This window comes from Lactuca virosa, chromosome 4 (genome assembly GCF_052849685.1).
Source record: "Lactuca virosa cultivar CGN04683 chromosome 4, Lactuca_virosa_CGN04683_v6, whole genome shotgun sequence".
Taxonomy (NCBI): domain Eukaryota; kingdom Viridiplantae; phylum Streptophyta; class Magnoliopsida; order Asterales; family Asteraceae; genus Lactuca; species Lactuca virosa.
The window spans coordinates 183,080,884-183,102,945 of record NC_136429.1 but is presented as its reverse complement, the minus strand read 5'-3'; the positions used below and the strand labels follow the sequence as shown (position 1 = coordinate 183,102,945).

Here is a 22,062-nt window from a genome sequence, read left to right as displayed (position 1 = left end):
ATGGCTGACACCGGTCCTACTGCAGCCAAACTGGGACAATGGCCCTTCTTGTGCCCCCTCTGATTGCAATGGAAGCAAATCAGATCAGATCCCTGGGTGGTGGTAGCAGTACAATCTCTGCTATAATGACCCGTCCGGCAGCACTTGAAGCAGCTAGAACCACCAACCCTTCACAGTCCCTCGTGCGACCTGTCGCACTTCCCGCAATGGCTCTGGCCTTGATGACCTCTCGGTCTAGACTCAAATACCTTGGGCCTCTTGCCCGAACCCTCAACACTCGACATAGAATCTGTTTTCCTCTTCCTCTCCATCTCCAGATCAATCTCCCTCTCTCTATCTCGTGCTATCATATCCTCCAGCGTCTTGGAGCTGGATCGGCTCACAAACTGCCGAATGTCACTCCTCAACATCTCATGATATCGGGCATTCTTCATCTCCTCATCTGCCACATACTGCGGAACTAGAAGCATCCTCTCCCGAAACATCATGGTGATCTCAACCACCGTCTTTGTAGTCTGGCGGAGGTCCTGAAACTCTCGCGCCAGCTGCTGCACCTCAATCACCGGTGCGAACTCAGCTCGGAACCTAGTCGAGAAATCATCCCATGACATCACATCAATAACATCATCACCCATTGCATGTCCTACCTCTTCCCACCAGTTTCGTGTCCTATCCTTCAAAAGGCAGGAAGCTAGTCTGACCCTGTCCTCTCGGGGAAACGGATGGTGCGGAAGGCGTTAGCAACATCTACTAACAATCACCTGCTCGCTGTGGGGTCCTTCTCCCCATGATAGTACAGAGCTCCACATGCCCGGAACTCCCTGAATGTCAAAGAACGTGCTCCCGCTAGTGCCATCATCTCAAAACGAAACGAGCTCATACGCTCATCCAGAACCTCCAGAATACCCTCCTTGACCGTGCCGAAGGTCATAGGAGTCTGATCAAGAATGCAACGAGTAATCTCAGACGAGATGAACTCCCTAGTTTGCTCATCGACCTGCTCGACTCCAGATCCTGAGCATGAGCCCTTTCCAACACCTAAATTGCCAGTAGATCTGCCTCGCAATACCACACTCATTCCTAAGTGTTAAGTATCACGAGCTAGAGATTGGCGGCCCTAAACTCGCTTTTCTCAGCTATAAACAACCTAGCATACCGAATCCCGCAAAAACACGAAATCTGGAGATTATAGGGCTGCCGGTGGCGGCTCTGGCCTCCTCAACAGCATGGATCACTTAATATTGATGCTAGGGACCAAGTGAATTCAACACATACCTTGGAGGTCGCCTAGAAGTCGAAGAAACGAGCTGAGAAACTCTCCTTTTCCCTGAAAACGCTAATCGATGACAATACTTCCACATCATCATTTTTGGTCGGATTCGAGCTCAAGAGAGGAGGGAGACTGCACTAGAAAATGGACGAATATGTTACACATGAGGGTAGGGATTAAATGTCTTTCGAATTTGCAGCCAAATACAGGTCTAAATGAAGGAATGGCATCGACAGTAACCTGCATCGGCGGTAAGGAAAGAGACAACACTCCATTTTCGGAAATTGGCACATAAGGTCCCTACAATCGGCATGCTGGCAAAATACACCCCTAATCTGAAATATCTTTACACAATTAGTTTTGAAAATATACAATTTGAATCCTGGAGTTATATATTCCGATTATTTTTATTATACCCAGTGAGTGAATCCATGGTAAACCACAGGTCACTTATATATATATTTTTCATCATATATTTGTTGTTGTAATTAAATCTAATAATGTCCATTGTTAACAGAACAGTCAGCAGCGAAAATAAAAGAAGAACAAAAACAAGAAAAACCTAATTGTGGATTAGTAAAAAATTGTTGCATAAAATTCAAAAGGACGAAAAAGGATAAATGATAAAAGTATTGTGGCCATTGTCAAAACTACATAAAGTTGTGGGCAAAGGGAAAATGGGCAAGAGGAAGGTCAAAGTGGTCAAAGAGACTGAATGTGACAAATATTAAAAGGTTTGTGGCTAATGTCTAATGCACAATAAATTCATTTTCCATAAAATTTATAAGGGATAGATGATAAAAGTATTGTGGTCATTGTCAAAACTACATAAAGTCTCTCAGCAAAGGGAAAAGGGGCGAAAGGAATGTCAAAGTGGTCAAAGAGACTAAATGTGACAAATATTAAAAAATTTGTGGCCAATGTCTAATGCACAATAACATCACTGTTCCTAAGGACCTTGCTCATTAATATAATATATAATTTATAAATTATTATTATTATTATCTTTCTTTTTAATAAATATCAAAAATTATTAAATACTTTTTTTATTCATTACCTTTTATTTCACTCTCTATAAAATTATTAATTCACATAAACTAATATTTTTAATATTTATATACTCTTTTAGTTAATTATTTATTTCATTTATCTTCTAACTGCATAATCACAATCTTTATTTGTTAAACCCTTTTAAAAAAAGTAATATGAAAAATAGGACGTTCACCTCTTGAAGGATTGAAGAGAAAAAATAACCTAAATTTTGCTCGTAGCTCCCATTTGATATCAGATTTTGCAAATATTAATTTTCATATTCCCTTTGATGGACATGGAAGGAAGGAGGGGGGCATTTCAAGTATCAACTTCGGACCATGTCTTTTTAAAACTATTATAGATGTACAACTCAATATCAATAGTTATATTTCATTTCGGTTGGAAAATGCAGTTAAATGTTTGGGGAAATATAAGCGGTTAAGAAATAGTAACGCATATCACGGGAGGAAACTTTACGTTGAGTTCTATTATTATTAGTGGATGACTCCACGATTTCTTATGGGCACAGGCATCCCAGATAATTTAATCTTATATCTTATGGTTCTTCATTATCCACATAAGACCTTTTTTTCCTAGGTGCTCAATTTGTATGAGTTTTTAGTTTAATGTTTTTATTCATTGGACATGGTTATTGGCAAGAACTAATTGAATCCGTCTTTTGAGATCATAGTAAATTAAAATTTGTTCCTACTACCCTTCTGAGAGCCTTAAGTATTGTACAAGGATGTGTTGGAGTAACCCAATACCTTCTAGGTGGAATTATCACAACATTGGTGTTCTTCTTAGCAAAAATTATTACGGTAGGACAATGGCTACAATGATTTGAAAGGCATTATAGCATTAAGATTTGTATGGTTTAGCCAAGGCTTAGCTCAAGGTCGCACTACTCGATAGAGTTCCTCTATTAGTACCCACCCCACAATAACAATCAATCAAGATCTTCTTAATTTCCATGGCCACCAAGATGAAATCGCAAACCATAGAAAGGGTTTTCCTTATGTTTTGTGTCGTCATAAGGAGAGAATGCGGAGAACGAATTCGTGAAAGTATTTTTGGCTAATCTATCAAGGATTTACATGCCTTATATAATGCACAAACCTTCGAGACAATGTTCATATCCAAGTTTGCATAATTATAGTATTAATTCTATAATTCAAACTATGGACCTTTATTGCATAAATGTGTTAGACATTACTTATACTCATGTATTTACGTTCTGGGGGCCTTTTTTATATAGCAGCCCATATATTGTATTTGTATCTATATATATCATCTAATGAGAAGGATCACAGATTATAGGAAAATATTGATCATAACATGGTATCAGGCTAAATCTCTATAGAAAAAAACCTAATCGACCTTACGGCGTATTTTCTTCATTGATCCTGTAATCCTCTTCTTCCTGTATTCTTCTTCCTCTCTACTTCTCATCAATCATGACCGTTGGAGAGTCTTCATCCAAACCTACTCTCACTGACAAGATCTATGGCATCACAAACATTAAATCATATGTTCCTCTTGTTCTTGATTTGGAACGCCTCAACTACGACTCTTGGAAGGAATTGTTCAAGACTCACTGCCTTGCCTATGAAGTTTTCGATCACCTTGACCCCCCCGAACCTATTCCTGTCGATGCTAAATGGGACACAGTTGACAACGTGGTGAAACAATGGTTGTACGACACGCTTTCACAGCCAGTTCTTCAAGCTATTCTCCAAGTTGATCCCACTGCTGCAGCTATTTGGAATGCCATCAAAGAACTGTTTCACGAAAATAAAGAATCGAAAGCCATGGAGTTAGATGATGAACTCTGATCTCTCTCTCTTGGTACCTCCTCCATTTTCGATTATTGCAACAAAATCAAATCAATTTCAGATCTCCTTACCAATATTGGGTCGCCGGTTCCTGAACGCAACTTAGTTATCTATGCCCTCAACGGTTTACCATCGACATACTCTTACATCATCCCTACCATCAGGTACCAAAAACCTTTCCCTACGTTTCTTCAAATGCGTGCTATGCTTAACCTAGAAGAACGTGCACTTCTTAAGGAGAAAAATTGCGTCAATAAAGCCACCCACCAAGACACTCCCTCTTCGCCCCTTGTTCTGACCACCGATCATCATAATCGACCTCCTAATTCAAGCCCTAACGCCGCTCGTGGAGGCAGCAGGAACAGCCATGGTGGCGGTCGTGGCGGACGCTCCGGCAGAGGCGGACGTGGGAAGTCCGGCGGTGGTGGCGGACCAATGCACGACAGTCAATTTAGCGAATGGGGAGGAGCTATTCCATGGCCGATTTATTACCCTGTTCAGTGTGGGATCCTGCCTACTCCAAATCAGATGGTAAAATGGCCTGCAGTCCAGCCCAACACACAATCTGGCCCACAGAATCAGCTACCAAGCTGATCTTCACCAGCGCAGGCCCAACAACCTTGGGGTTCTTCTCCTTTAGCCCATCAGCAAGCTTTATTCGCTGGACAGCCCAATACATCTTATAATTGGCAATTTTCAGATCAAGCCACCACATTACCACAAGCTTTCTCAACCATGAACCTTCAAGACCCGGCTACTGCCGACTGGTACATGGACACCGGTGCAACCGCTCACCTTCATGCTGACCCAGGTATACTCAAGTCCTCTAGTAATATTTGCAATAAATCTAATTTCCCAGTATTATTCGGTGATGGATCGCAAATTCCAGTAATTAAAACGGGTCATACTACTCTTGGATATAATCCCTTTCGTACTCTTACTTTAAAACACGTTCTTATTACTCCTAAAATTATTAAAAATCTTGTTTTTGTTCGTAAATTCACTCACGATAATAAATGTTCTATTGAGTTTGACGAGTATGGTTTTTCTGTGAAGGATTACTTGACCAAACAAATCCTCCTTCGATGTGATAGCACCGGTGACCTATATCCTGTTACAAGTCATTCTCATCAAGCTTTCGTTAGTGTCGGTCCCTCCACGTGGCATCATGCTGACCCAGGTATACTCAAGTCCTCTAGTAATATTTGCAATAAATCTAATTTCCCAGTATTATTCGGTGATGGATCGCAAATTCCAGTAATTAAAACGGGTCATACTACTCTTGGATATAATCCCTTTCGTACTCTTACTTTAAAACACGTTCTTATTACTCCTAAAATTATTAAAAATCTTGTTTTTGTTCGTAAATTCACTCACGATAATAAATGTTCTATTGAGTTTGACGAGTATGGTTTTTCTGTGAAGGATTACTTGACCAAACAAATCCTCCTTCGATGTGATAGCACCGGTGACCTATATCCTGTTACAAGTCATTCTCATCAAGCTTTCGTTAGTGTCGGTCCCTCCACGTGGCATCAGAGGCTCGGTCATCCTGGCGATCAAGTCCTTAAGCATCTTGTGTCTCAAAAGTTTATTTCTTGTAATAAAAAGGATTCTCCATTATTGTGTCATGCGTGTCAGCTAGGCAAACACGTCCGTTTATCTTTTTCATTGTCCAAAACCAACACTTAATTTCCATTTCAAGTTATTCACTCAGATGTTTGGACTTCCCCTTTGGAAAGTCATAGTGGCATTAAATATTATGTCATTTTTCTTGATCACTTCTCTCATTTCTTGTGGGTTTATCCTTTACGAAATAAATCTGAAGTTTTTTCTAAATTTGTTATATTCCGTACCTATATCAAAAACCAATTTCACAAAGACATACAATTTTTTCAAATGTGATAATGGTAAAGAGTTTGACAACTCCCAATTTCATCAATTGTGTGCCACACATGGCATCCATATGCGATTTTTTTGTCCTTACACCTCTCAACAAAACGGTAAATCTGAACGAATGCTTCGAACCATAAACAATATCATTCGCACTCTTCTCTTTCAAGCCCACCTTCCTCCCACCTATTGGGTTGAAGCTCTTCATATGGCTACCCATCTTTTAAATATTCTACCCTCCACCACTCTCCATAATGACTCCCCATTTCATAAACTCTATCACAAACAACCCCAATATAGTCACCTTCGCGTCTTTGGTTGTCTATGTTTCCCACACCTCAACAACACCCATAAGTTACAACCTCGGTCTGTTCCATGTATCTTTCTTGGGTATCCCACTAATCGTAAAGGTTACCGTTGTCTCAACCTTCAAACAAACCAAATTATCATATCCCGTCACGTAACCTTTGACGAAACTATTTTTCCTTTTGGCTCCATGACCCCAAATCAATCTCCCAACTATGAGTTTCTTCAAATGGATGAGTCTTGAAATATGTTCAATCACCCTTCTCATAAAGGCCAACCCCTCAGTCATCCTTCTTGTTCATCTACTCCGACCGGCTCACCTCACGTGACCGACCCTCACTCGGCCCCACCTAATCCATCTCATACTTCAGATATTTCTTCAGTCCAACTTGAGTCTGATGCCCACTCGGATCCTCCTGCTGTTACATCTGGTAACAGCTCCACTACGAGTGTCGGTGCTACTCCTCGTACTATACCTACTCGATCTCTTCCTCCTGCCTCTAGCACTCACAGTATGACCACTCGTTATCGTCACGACATCATCAAACCCGTTGACCAGTTGAATCTTCACATAGATTCTACCACCTCACCTGTTCCGCGCAACTATTTAGAGGCTTTTCAAGATCCTAACTGGTTAAATGCTATGAAAGAAGAATTTAGTGCACTTATATCTAACGGGACTTGGGTACTTGTGCCTCGGCCTCCCGATGCTAATGTTGTTAATTGCATTTGGTTGTTTAAACAGAAATATAATGCTGATGGCTCTTTAGCTCGCTACAAAGCTCGTCTTGTTGCTAATGGTCGTAGTCAACGACCAGGACTTGATTGTGACGAGACTTTTAGTCCAGTTGTTAAACTGGCCACCATCCGGACAGTTCTTAGTTTGGCCATATCTCATCATTGGCCGGTTCACCAGTTAGATGTGAAGAATGCGTTTCTTCATGGTCATCTTCAAGAGACTGTCTACATGCATCAACCTCCAGGATTTCGGGACCCTTCTACTCCTAACCATGTTTGTTTATTGCAGAAATCTTTATATGGCCTCAAACAGGCACCGCGAGCTAGGTTCCGGAGATTTGCTCAGTTCATTGTTGGGTTTTGAGCATTCTAACACTCCTATGGTGTACATGCAACCCTATAAACCTTGGATCTATGTTTTCTCTATTATACATGCAAATATTAACTATTCCAAGGTTTCATCCTAACTAGCATATTATGAAGCACCTATACTACAAAGTTCTAGTTAGATGACATACCTTTTGATGTAGCTTGATGTCTTCAAGCTTTAAGAGCTTAGCCCCAATAGTGTGGAAGCCTCAAATGGAATCACAAATCACCAAAAAACCTTGGAAGAACTTGAGAGAATATGTATGCACACTAAAATCGGCCCACTCTTATTTTCACACACTTGTGCTAATTTTGTGAGCCAAGGACCCCTTTATATATTATGGAGGATTAGGGTTACATCCATGTAAACCCTAATACCCATGACCTTTCATTTACATAGGATCCATGGGTTAAAAGCTCCATGGACCATCCATGAAAGCTTAGCCCAACCTAAATGAACTTGGCCCATTCCATATATATAAGAGTCCATATTTAATTAGTTCTTTTTGATCACTTAATTAATTCTTGATCAATACTAATTAAATAATATGATTCCATATTAATATATTAGAACTTATAATATATTAATATAAATCATAAATATACTATTCTCAAAAGACTATCCATATAAATTGTGTCGGTGAAGTGCAACCCAAATGGACCATGCCGGGTCGGGTCAAGTACATACCAAATATAGTTATGGACTTAGACATTAATCCAACAGTCTCCCACTTGGATAAGTCTAAAACTATTATTGAGTATGACTTCAAAACCTAACTGGAAATCGTAGCTCTTAAAGCCGCTGTCGAACTCTGACCTTGTCAATGACTTGTCCATTAGATAAGGGATCATATATTCCTCCATTCTAGATATCATATGGACTGAGACATGGATTATAATCATTCTCTCTGTCCATTTTTTGTTTCCCGATTTTCGATTTATGATGACTGACTGATTGAACAAATCAAATCAGTCCTGGCTTGGCCAAGCACTCACATGTGTCATCGCTAAATCATCGAGGGGCCCACATATATCGCTTTTATCCTGAAGGTAAAAGGAATGGATAAACTTCGACTCATATGGCTTGTTCTACTACTTGTTGAATCATACACAAAGGCACGTTTTATAACATCGAGTTACCAAATGCGTTTTCGTGCAATCAATGTATAACCAACTCATAGTAACAACTCATATCTCTAGGTTTGAAGAATATACGATATTATCGTCTCATGATCACTCGTGATAAAATCCATGAAGTGATTCAAATGAGCGCGGGTTGAATCCAATACTCAGAACTTATGAGCACTCATGAGTGTTGTAGCACCACTTTGTCCACCAACTTGGACCTCTACAAACCAACCCATGACAGTCTTGATTCATATCTACTTCCAACATATGACCGATTATGGATGGTTTGAATAACTTAATCATTCAGGAAGAGCGAATTAGTTATTCTGGAAGTCAAAACATGCAAAGTGAAACACAAGAATAAATGAATCAAATATGGTATCAAACCCTATGAATATAAATAAACACTTTTATTTATCACCATACTGATTACTCATTATTCATTGTTTCGGTTTTATCAACTTTATACTTGAATTAAAAACACTAGTTGTCCCATGCTCCAAGCATGTACACTATGTTTTTCTTAAACAATAGCTTTGCCATACACCAAGTATGCACTCTATGTTTGTCTATGATCCTTACTTTGTGAAATAAACCAATTGAACATAATTTCAATGATTCTAATTTCACACTCCCAAATCCTTATCGAAAAATGTGAGAATTTCAAATTCCTATCATTTATCGAAATCTGTTTAGATTTTAAACTTATATGCACTGACCCTCCTGTAATGAATATGTACAAAGTCACAAAGACTTGTCAACAGTCATTATAAGGTATTCCAATGGAGATCAACTCCATGGAAACTAAGTCTCATATTCAAAGTACATTGCTTTGGACATGCTTCTTGCATTAAGTTTTCTAATCTTACACAGATAACTTCCACCTATGGAGACAACTCCATATTCTCATTTTGACTATCACTTCTGAATAAGAGATGCCTCTTTTCAGAATATGTCAATATGGTCCTTCCAAAATTAGCACTATACTTCCAACTGTCCCTGAGCAACCAATCTTTGGTAAACCTCAGATTGTCCTCGACAATTGCTTAATCATTTTAGTCATATCCAATTCTAGACCTTTTCCCTTCTTAATGCCTCTGGGCATTTGGAAAAATTTAGAAATGACAAATATTATAGCACATGCAATCGATCCTGTACCCAAAGCAAATGGTACACGATTCATGATGTCTCACATAAAGACATGATTCTAGACCAGTCTTTTGCTATAATATTTTTATTTGCCATGTTTTCAAAATTTGACTATGAAGAGGGATGTCGTAATCATATTCGAATTTTGAGAACGCAATATATAGAATTTCCTTAAGTTGAACCAATCCAACATGAAATTCATATATATATTCTTGACTAAAGATGATTAAGGTCTCAATCTAAGCCTTTAGAACTGAAATGAAGTATATCCTCTCCCTTAATTATAGCAAAACAACTTTTTCAATCCCTGCAGCCTCACGAATTGAAACTTTTGTTTTCTATAATTAACATTGCTAACTTGCAACACTAACAATAATTATCATGCTCCCACTAACATGATGATTATTAGCATAACACTTATGCTCCCACTAGCTTTGACATGTACTCAGAAATCAGCTGGACTTCTAGAAATCAATACTTTATTGACTTTCTTACCAAAGTTCAGATTTCTGATACGAGATGCTTTGATAAAACTTTATCAAAATCATATACCTTTCCTTAGATAGCATGCATGTGTGTCTAAACAATTTCAGAACTATGAAAAGGGATGCCGTAATCATAGTCTCAATTGTTTAGACCTTTTGCCATCTGCTTCAAATCTACTTGGTGGAAGTGTTTCCTCACCATCATTTTCATGAATCGGAGAGAAACCTTATGACCCTTAGATTTTATGGTGTATGTGTTCTTATCCATGTGAATCGTCAAAACCATAGTCACAAGACAAGGATAATGACAAATCCAAACTCAAATGGACTGAACTTATGCAATCTTAACTTCTTGCCACCTGGCAGTACAGGGCCTGCCATTGCTTCCAAGTTGTTATGCAACCAATTGAGAACTTTCAGAACTCCTATGCAAAGCCAACTTTAACTGGAATGGGCACGGAATATGTCAACACGATAGGTTATAAACCTCAAGTCGTGTACTAGTGAAGAACCTCAGGTTTTATTCTTGATTAGTTCTTGAAATTCTTTTTAAGATCTTTAAGACTCCCACTATCCTCTTGACATATAAGACTATCTTGCCAAATATTCAAGAGATAGTGCGGATTCTTTATCAAGACAAACACTTCACACAATTGGCCTTAGTTGGTCTTTGTTTTATCCAAAACATCACAACTTACCAATTTCAAATGTACAAGAGTAGGACACTTTTACTCTTACATTTGACAAGTGTTTTAAACCTTTCTTTAAGATATGTCACTCAAGTTACAATCTTGGAGTATGACTCTAAGAATTGTTTTGGAACGAAGTATGACTCATCTTCCTGATGTAACCATTTCAACAATTCATGACTCCTCTTCTTAGTCATAAGAATGCACTAAGATGACCTTTAGAGGACTAATTGTGATATGATTTCTAAATCATTAAGATGATCACAAACATGATACTAAAGTACTCTCCCATATTTTCAGATTTGAGAAACTTTTATCTTTCTGCCTAATTTGATTCTTCCCATTCGTTCTGCCATACATTGAGACTTTTCCAATGTTTCAGAATTATACTTAAACTTGTAAGTATAACCATATTTACTAAACTTTAGTAAATCAAATAGTCTTAACGAGCTTTGTGGTGGACATGACCAGTGCACAAGAATGTGTACTCGATCCCTTTAGTCCTTCACTTGACTCACACATCCATGTGAACAAGTAATTAGTCTTGATTTTCCAATGCTTGAAAGTTCTCATTCATCATACTATTCAACTTGCATGATTCCAAGTTTCGGTTCAATTGAAACTTGGGTGATGAGGAACTTTCCTGATTTGGTAAATTTAGACACTACCACAAATAAAAGAATCAAATCCATTTTCCAATATTGCTGTCAGTGGAATCATATAAGCAACAATTTTCCACAAATGCCATTGTAAGGATACTTCAAATAAACAAAATTAAACAATTTTCTTTTATTTTAAAACTTTGCGGAAAAACTTATCCTTACAATCCACATGGAAAATTGTTGTTATCTATTCCTTAGCAATATATCATAACTTCTTAAGCAACTACTTAAAATTCTGATGCGATCGAAATCCACCTTCGCGATCAGAATCAGCATATACTTCCTTTAAGATTTTTCTCTATTCTTTGATTCTTAAAACATCAACATGTGACCCAATCACATCATGTAATGAGGATCTCAAAATAGAACTTAACAGAGTTAGATAATGGGCTCTACCTGATGTAGAGTCAAACTTATTGACTTTAACATCCTTAGGTAAATTTGGCAGCTTTGCAATCAACGCCCCTTCCTTTGGCAAAATAAACATATGGACCCTTTGGTAATGGGACTATCTCAAACTTAGCCTTTCTCTTTACCATTTGGTCAACCGGGTTGACTATGGCCAATCCCTTTCCATTGGGAAGAGAATGCTTTTTCTGGATTTCCAGTGTCACCATTGTCACTGTCCATAAAGTTTTTGGGAAGTTGATCTTCTAATCAAATTTGCTTCACTATCGTTCCAAATCATTGCTGATTCAGCAGCACCAAGCAAATAAATATGATCATTAAGGTTCATGTCATAGTCTGTATCATAGTAGTCCCAAAGGAACTCACTATGTGACTTAGAAAGTGATTGAACATCCAACTTTCTCAAGACTTTGAAACCCAACTCTCCCGGCTTGTCAATATGTGACTTCATCTCTAAGATGTGATCACACATAGACCTTGCTTGCCATTAGGGCTTGAGTGACCTTGAACTTGTGGGTTAGGGAGAATAATTGGAGGATGTGGAGGAAGTAAAGTTCCAAGAGATTTGGGAAGATCATAGATGTCTGAACTCGACATCTTTTGGGAGATATTCAAGATAGTTGATCTAAAGTCCTTAATATAACACCCCATATGAAATATTAAGGCTAGGATCCAACAACCTATTTATAACTGGAAGAGGGATGCCGTAATCCGAGTTATAAAATAGTTGAAGGTAGGTAAATGACGATTTACCAATTTCCACCATGAAAAACGAAATAATTTAATTAGGTTTTTTTACTTGGATTTGAAACTCCTAGATCTTTTGAGATTCATTGAAATTTTCAATGGCATGTTTCAATCTCGAGTGTGTCCTTCAGGTTTTGTGACTGGGATGCCGAGGATCACAAAACAAGGTGTGAAGTAACCATGCAAATATACTTGGTACCCTTAATATTTACCCCTCAATCGATGTGCCGGTTAACCACACGAGCTCCACTGATACTATGATAAATATTAAGTTACCCTTTGCCTACTTTGTTAAATCCAGGTTAGTGTGCCGGTTAACCACACACGCTCCACTAACGGTTTAAACAAAGTGCAAAGTGTAATTTCATGGATTAGCACGTTATTCACATTTTCCTAAGTAACTAAGATTGGGAATTAATAAAAGGTTTAGTTACTTAGTATTTATCATTAATACTTTTAATGAAGGGAGAATTATAGTCCTTGTCCTACCTGTTCGGCTAACGACCCTCCACCAGTCAAGGAAGCGGTGGGTGAGAGTGGACACCCATTAAGCTGCCATTTTATAGGCAACAACCTTATACCCCCCTTATAGACCGGCTTCGTGAATGAGGCCTACTAATGGTAAGACGACTTGCTCTTATACATATAATATATTAAACTTTTAATATTATAATAGTATAATGGTGTATTTTAGACATTTAAAATACTTGATGGTTTAATCTATTAATTAAACTAGACTTTTAATTTAATTAAACTCAAACCATATATTTATGGATTTAATAATACTCTTTTAATTAATCGCTTTAATTAACTATTAATAAAGTCCATAAGAGTTAATTTGAACTATTCAACAAAACATCATAATTCCAATTTTAAACTCAAAATTAAAACCATTTAATTAATTGTTTAAGTTATGAACCCAAGAGTTTTAGAATTCAATTCTTTTTTTCATAAAAAACTTTTCTCAAATTCCAAAACTTGAGGGCAAGTTTTGTAATTCTTGAAAACCTTTGGATTCCATAACTTATGGAATTAATGGTGTTTTATGATGAAACTTTCCATGTTCCATAACTTAAGAACAAGTTATGGAATTCTTTAAAACATTAACACCAAATTTTGTAACTCCATAAAAACTTTGAATCAAATTTTTTTTTTTAAAAAACTTTCATATCCATAACTTATGGAAGTTTCAAAAACCCTTAAGATCACAACTTTAAAAAAAAATTTGAGCTCCAAAATTTTTTGACAAAATTTGTAACTCCTTAAAACATTTAGATCAAACTTTTAAAACTAATAAAATAATCATATCATTTTATCTTTTACTAAATTTGACCTAATTCAACTCATATAACAAATGATTCAAATTTTACAAATAATTCGTTTTTCACAAAACAAGTAATTATCTTAAAATTTGACAAACGTCATGTTTTTTTTTCTTTTTTTTTCCAACTTGAAAATAAAACATTTGCATCAATATAACTGAAAACAACTCATGGCTCTGATACCACTGTTGGGTTTTGAGCATTCTAACACTCCTATGGTGTACATGCAACCTATAAACCTTGGATCTATGTTTTCTCTATTATACATGCAAATATTAACTATTCCAAGGTTTCATCCTAACTAGCATATTATGAAGCACCTATACTACAAAGTTCTAGTTAGATGACATACCTTTTGATGTAGCTTGATGTCTTCAAGCTTTAAGAGCTTAGCCCCAATAGTGTGGAAGCCTCAAATGGAATCACAAATCGCCAAAACACCTTGGAAGAACTTGAGAGAATATGTATGCACACTAAAATCGGCCCACTCTTATTTTCACACACTTGTGCCAATTTTGTGAGCCAAGGACCCCTTTATATATTATGGAGGATTAGGGTTACATCCATGTAAACCCTAATACCCATGACCTTTCATTTACATAGGATCCATGGGTTAAAAGCTCCATGGACCATCCATGAAAGCTTAGCCCAACCTAAATGAACTTGGCCCATTCCATATATATAAGAGTCCATATTTAATTAGTTTTTTTTTATCACTTAATTAATTCTAAATTAATTCTTGATCAATACTAATTAAATAATATGATTCCATATTAATATATTAGAACTTATAATATATTAATATAAATCATAAATATACTATTCTCAAAAGACTATCCATATAAATTGTGTCGGTGAAGTGCAACCCAAATGGACCATGCCGGGTCGGGTCAAGTACATACCAAATATAGTTATGGACTTAGACATTAATCCAACATTCATCACTAGTCGTGGTTTCACTAATAGCAAATCAGACACTTCTCTTTTTATTTACAGACAGGGCGATCAGATTGCTTACTTACTTCTCTATGTTTATGACATTGTGTTAACTGCATCTACCACAAGCCTACTTCATCATATTATTGCTTCTCTTCGCTCTGAGTTTTCCATGACAGATTTGGGTGCTCTGAATTATTTCTTAGGAGTCGCTGTCTCGCGTGACACTCACGGCATGTTCTTGTCTCAGCAGAAATATGCTATCCAGATTCTTGAACGAGCTCATATGCTTAATTGCAAACCTGCTCGTACCCCAACAAACACTTCTGCCAAGTTTGATGGATCGGGTCCTCCGGTCACTGATCCGACTCTATATCGTAGCCTTGCAGGTGCTCTTCAGTACTTGAGTTTTACCAGACCAGACATCACTTATGCTGTTCAACAAGTTTGTCTCTTTATGCATGACCCTCGAGAGCCTCACTTTACAGCTCTCAAGCGTATCCTTAGGTACCTTAGAGGCACCTTAGATCATGGTCTTCAGTTATATGCCTCTCCATCACGTGGTCTCGTTGCTTACTCTGATGCTGATTGGGCTGGCTGCCCAACTACTCGACGCTCTATGTCCGGATACTGCGTTTTCCTGGGGCAGAATCTTGTATCCTGGTCTTCAAAGAGACAGGGCACCATCTCACGCTCTAGTGTTGAAGCTGGATACCGCGGAGTTGCAAATGCCGTTGCTGAGACGTGCTGGCTTCGCAATCTATTACGCGAGTTGCTTTATCCGCCTCTCACTGCAACCTTGGTTTATTGTGATAATGTTAGTGCCGTTTATCTGTCTTCGAATCCAGTTCAGCATCAATGCACTAAACATATAGAGATTGATCTTCACTTTGTTCGCGACCAAGTTGCCATGGGTCATATTCGTGTGCTTCATGTTCCTTTTTCTTCTCAGTACACGGACATCTTCACCAAAGGTCTTCCGTCATCCCTATTTCTGGATTTTCGATCTAGTCTAAACGTTCGATCTCAATCTCCCGTTTCGACTACGGGGGGATGTTAGACATTACTTATACTCATGCATTTACGTTATGGGGGCCTTTTTTATATAGCAGCCCATATATTGTATTTGTATATATATATATATATATATATATATATATATATATATATATATATATATATATATATATATATATATATATATATATATATATATATATATATCATCTAATGAGAAGGATCACAAATTATGGGAAAATATTGATCATAACAAAATGGTCATTCTCCTTTAATTTCTAGTTAGCTCATTATTTAGTATTGATTAACAAATTAGTTTCTTAATTATTTATTCTTTCTTTGTCAAGATTGAACTATGATTATAACCCAATAGTTCCATGTATTTATTTTTGTGTCACTAACTTTTGTTTCGGTTGACATACTTACCATATATGGTTCATCCATTTGGAATTGGTTTTTGAATTAATTTTGTCAATTTACTACAACTTTTCTGAGATAAGTTATCGATTCAATCCTTCTGTCCAACAATGTAAGTTTCAAGACGGTACGATGCAAGTCCCTCCCAAGTAAAGTTAATATTGTAGCTTGGAAAATCTAAATTTTGATGCTACCTACTTACTCCAATGTGGCCTATCGAGGTGTCAACATCGATACTTAGCTTTGTCCCTTCTGTGGATTTGATCTTGTTGTGCAAGGTGGCAAAATGACTCATTGGTAAGTTTGAACATGCTGGGCATCGTCATTTCCCATCTAGACTCGGTGACCGCAATATTTCAAAGGGGTCAAGCACTCAAGCTTTGGGTATGTCCGGTAAGTCCCTCTAAGCATTTTATGCGGCTGCCTTCAAAGGGTTTTTGACACCAAGCCTATTGATCTATCAAGAACCTTCACTTCATTGCATTCTAAATCTTTCTTTTAGATGTCTTATAGAATTAAAACGGTAGTCGATTAAATTTGATCAATTGGTGTTGTAACCTTTAGATGAGTCGTCTTTGTAATTTTTATTTTATTTTCTTCTTGTAATTTTATAGCTTGTTGCTATTTCCTTTTTTTCTTTGTTATTAATTTTTACGGCCGAAAAAAAAAATCCTTCAGGCTTAAACATACAATTGATTACATGTTTCCCGTTAAAAACAATATTAAACTATAGTTCAGTAGGCATATACAATTTTAAATTTTCACATTATGCATCATAGATCTTTCTTTAAACTATAGTTGCAATAATAAATGCCATATGCTCATATCGTGATCAATATATTAAAAAAATATTCTAACTAATAATTTTGATTCATGATTGCAATACGTATGCTTTAGATACCTGAATTTAACAAATTATACACAAGATCATTGAAACCATCTCTAGTTTTTCACACCAAAACTACAAGAACATGCAAAGTAATCATCTAATCTAATAAGATACGTATTTAACCTACAACAGAGGATGCGTTATAAGGACAAATCTTTACCATAAACTCATAAAGAAACCAGCTTTGTTTAAATGACAAAAGGAAACAAACACAAGATCCTGATTCCCACATCTTGATGCACTTATCAGACAACACAAAGAATAAATCAAATTTCCATTAAATATACGATCCAAAAGGAAATTAAGCTTAGTTTAATCTATATCTCAATTATGGCTACGGAACAAAAGTATGATATAACTTAACATTGATCATGACATGAACTAAGCTACACTCCTGAAGAAATGGAGAAAGTAATAGGGTATTGATGTACTTCATTCAATACAGTGGTACCATTTTCTTCTACAGAAAAGCAAGAAACATCTTCTTCAGACCAATAATGGAGTTCATCTTCAGAATAATAACTCAACCCATCTGAAAACGACAACATACTCATCTCATCATCAGACATGATTGACGAACAAATTCCATTTATGTCCAAAACGTCACCCAACTCTTCAACTTTAACATCTTCTTCATCATCATCATCACCGACTCCTTCCAGAAAAGTATGAGCTAAAAGCATCTCAGCCGTCCATCTAAAACAAGCTTTCCTCGAGAAACAACTCTTCAAGAAACTTCTCCCTTCTCTTGATATACTGCTTGGAATTGAAGGTGATTCCTCATTGTTGTTTTCCATTTTTGAGTTCCATGGAGGTTTTCCGGTGAACATCTCCAGCACGATGCACCCAAATGCCCAGATATCAGACGGAGCTTCTTGGACGCCGTCGGTTAAAATTTCCGGCGAAAAATACATCGAGGTGCCTCTCTGATAACGGACGACTTTGCTTATCTTGCTCTGTTTTGCCCTTTTTGCTAACCCCAGATCGCCAATTTTAGCCGTGAAATCACCATTAGAGGAACTACCGATGAGTAGAATGTTTTCAGGTTTTAAATCGCAGTGGACATACCCGTTATGATGTATATGACGTAATCCATGAAGAATTGACCTAGTATGACGTTTGACATCCGATTCCGGCAACCCATTTCCACCGGATTTTTTGATGAGATCAGCTAGGGTTCCTCCGGAGCCATACTCCAGCAGCAAATTGTACACCATTTGTCCATTCTCTCCGGTTGTAATCTCTTCCCCAAAACATCTGATCACATTACGACACCCTCGGAGATTATTCAAAACCTCTCTCTCCTTTTGAATTGAAGACGAAACAGAGACCTCAGCCGATTTCACAGCCATAATTGATGGATAAGAGCTGTATCTCGATTTGGGTTTCTTCAAATTCGCAAGGAATACAGACCCAAAACACCCTTTACCAATCAAACAACCTCTAAACCATGCCATTCCATCGCCATACTTGCTCTGTTCAAGCACCTCATGTTCTTGCTTCCTTCTTTTTCTCTCATCGTTCACCACCCAACTCTCGGAACTGATTAGACTCCTCTTTTTCTCATTGCCTTTCTTCAAAACCGAATCCATTCCCAAATGCTGTAGGTTACTTGATTACGAAAGATAGGTCGACAAATTAGAATTAACAAAAAGAAAAAAGAAAAAATTGACTACTTTCTCTTGAAAAGATCGATCAATCTTTTCCCTTTTCTTCTTGGTTGTCAAGAATTTCAAGAAGTGAGAGTATATTCGATGAATTTAGGGTAAAAGAGGGTTATGAGGTGAATGAAAGAAAAACAAAATTTAGGGTTTACGAGCGTGGGGTTGTGAAATTTCGTTGTTTCCATGGAGTTTCTAATTTTAGTCATATGGGGGGATTGGCAAAGAAGCAGCCGCGTTTTCGTTGGAGTTGAAAAGGTAGGACATACATAACACAGGACACCAGTATTCCCTTTTCTTTTTAACGGAATAACTGTCGTCCTTTGTGTTCGTTTTCTTTTCAAGTACATATAAAAATCGTTACCATTTATGTCATATCATCCACAAATGGTTTTCAAATAATGTCTAACTTGTGACATGTCGAAGCTCGAATTCTCAAGATACGTCAAATGTTTTTAACATTAAATAATTATACATATATATTATATGTATCGATCAAATAATAAGTTTAGCTTGTACAGTATTTCTTTTATGGTTAGTTCTTAATCGAATTGATATATGTACTTGAAGCATTAATATCACACAAGCCACATTTGCACCATGTATGCCTACGAAATGAATGTTTATGAATGAATCATTAACTACATTACTCCGGATTTATGCCAACTTACACTCCATGTGCTTGTGAGAAGATGCTAATTAAATAGTAAGATTGCAACAAGTTGCAAATGTTTGAATAAATTTGTTTTTTTTAAGCTAAGTTATTATTAAGGTTATAAGTCTTTGTAAAGACTTATTGTATTTGCCCACTAGATTTTTCACTAACAAATTTATATAAAAGATTTATAAAAGCTTTTACCCAAATTTACTTAAATTTGTATAGAAGTTTTGTTTATCTCTTGAGAATGACGTATAAAATAAAAAAGTTTTGTTTAAAAAGTTTTTTGCTAGGAGGCCATAACTCTTTAAATGATTTATTCAAAAGGTAAAAAGTTTTTCAAAGAGCCTTCATTGAAGATGCTCTTAGAAGCTCTAGCAAGGTGCTACAGGAAAGACTAAGAAATTACAATGGGATACTCATTATCGGGTTTTTCAACCAAGAGCTCCGATCAATACTAAATTTATGGTTCCTAGTAGCAAATCCCTTTAGGGCCATGGCCACCCCGATTTTCGGTGTTATATTTGTCATGTGCTTAGATAAAATATGAGTTTAAGTGTGTAGCCAATATGAATCTTGAAAGAGAAGTAAAAAGACATTATTCTCAGCTGACGAGATATGTCCGATGTGCCACAAGGCATGTTTGGACTCTTTTGGAGAGCATGCATTTCATTGAAAAGACCTACCTGGTTTCAAATACAGGCACGATATTGTTAGGGATGTTTTGGTCGACATATTTAAGCGTGCCGGAGTTTCTGCCAAGAAAGAGGCTCCTGTGAATTTTTTGACTGACCCGACAGAAGGAATGTCAACCCTTACACCGGCTGACGTTTTGATTTTTGGATGGGTTGGAGGGAAACACGCATGTGTAGACCTTACAGGGGTATCCCCTCTTAATGGCTTGAGGGTCGGGGGTTTCACGGCGGGATAGGCTACATTAAAAGCTGCTACATGCAAGGTCGCCCAACATGAGATATCGTCCATGGAAAATCAACACGTGTTCATACCATTTGCATTTGATACGTTTGGTTTCCTTGCGCCGGATGCGGTAGAGCTTCTTAATAGAGTACAACGGATCATGCATAACAATGTTATATCCCCTAGATTTATGGATGTAGTCTTCAAAAGAATTGGATTTACCAATCAAAAAGGCTTAGCGGCGCAACTTGTTGCCCGTTTGCCTTCTCATTCGTTATACGTTGATAACTAAGTATTATTAATAAAATAATAATAATAATAATAAATATATCAAGATTTTAAGTTTAAACATGGTTCTAAACCCGTAACCTTATAACCTGTAGATGACAGAATACGAGAATAGGCTTTGTTAGGGGATAATAGAAAGACATCCAAGCCAAGGAAAACCATCTATAAAAGCGTTATCAATTAGCGCTTTAGACCTCCCAATGAAGAAAGAACAAAAGAACTAGAACTTGAATCTCTGGGAGGGGCGAAGCAAGTCGTAATAGATGGAAGAGAAGTTCCAAGAGATGGACTTGCTGGGGCAGTTACTAGCTGTATAGTTGCAGTTCCCGCTTAAACAACTCCTTATTATGCTTTTGGAAGAAATTCCCCAGTCAACCTCCCTTAGTCTCATCCTTTACACCCGGTCCAACCTTGCCCTCTCCTCTTGGCATCTAGGGTTATGTTATGGCTACTGCCTACTATCTCTCTAATAGCGAGGGTGCTTTCATCCATGATGGAGTCATATGACATTCAAAGCCTTCTCTTTGAGATAGGTAACAGACTCAGCTGCTAGCCTTTCGAAATCTCTTTGTCGAGATCACGAATCAGCAGCTATAGAAGGAGTTGTTCCAGAACCCGCGGGCAGAATACCTTTTGTTGTAAGAAGGGCTACTGGTATGACATCAATCACTCTTAGAGTCTTAGCTGGGAACATTCTATTCCGAAAGTCAGGTCAATGCCACAACTTCTTCTTAAGCATCAACATCAAAGTGCTCCAATGCCCTTACTTGAATCTAATGGAGGTCGATGTCCAGGGAATTGATAGAGTCAGACCTGAGAATGTAGTGACTAAGAAGGAAGGTAAAGGAAAGTCAGTCAAAAGCTCGAGTAAGAACGAGAGGAAGAAGAAGCAGTCGAGCTCAATTTATTCTTTAGAGGGAAGTAAGAACGAGAGGAAGAAGAAGCAGTCGAGCTCAATTTATTCTTATTTTACATTATCTTTTTTTCTTTGGCCCTTATTTCTTCTTATCTCTCTTTTCCGACTAACGCAAACATGCTACCATTAACCATGCTACCACAGAGAAAGTAAAGCTGGCTCTTCCAGCTCTCGTATCCGAGGAAAGCTAACTTCATTCCTAAGCATCTTCTTTTCTTGGTGTGATCGTATCAGCGTACGAATCCGGAGTGATGGCATAGAAGGAGCTGTAATTGAATCAAAGAAGAAGTTGTTGTGCTAGAATCCACTGTTATAGAATAGGCAGCTAT

General features: G+C 37.4%; 1 protein-coding gene and 1 pseudogene across 1 annotated transcript; one reads left to right on the top strand and one right to left on the bottom strand.

The window, feature by feature from the left end:
• Positions 1 to 3,759: 3,759 nt before the first annotated feature.
• On the top strand, positions 3,760 to 4,137 carry LOC145105418 (uncharacterized). Its single transcript, XM_079042528.1, has one exon. It carries the CDS (start codon positions 3,760 to 3,762, stop codon positions 4,135 to 4,137), a length of 378 nt encoding a protein of 125 aa, XP_078898654.1.
• Positions 4,138 to 17,534: 13,397 nt separating this feature from the next.
• LOC145107811 (mitogen-activated protein kinase kinase kinase 20 pseudogene) lies at positions 17,535 to 19,220 on the bottom strand (annotated as a pseudogene).
• Positions 19,221 to 22,062: the final 2,842 nt, after the last annotated feature.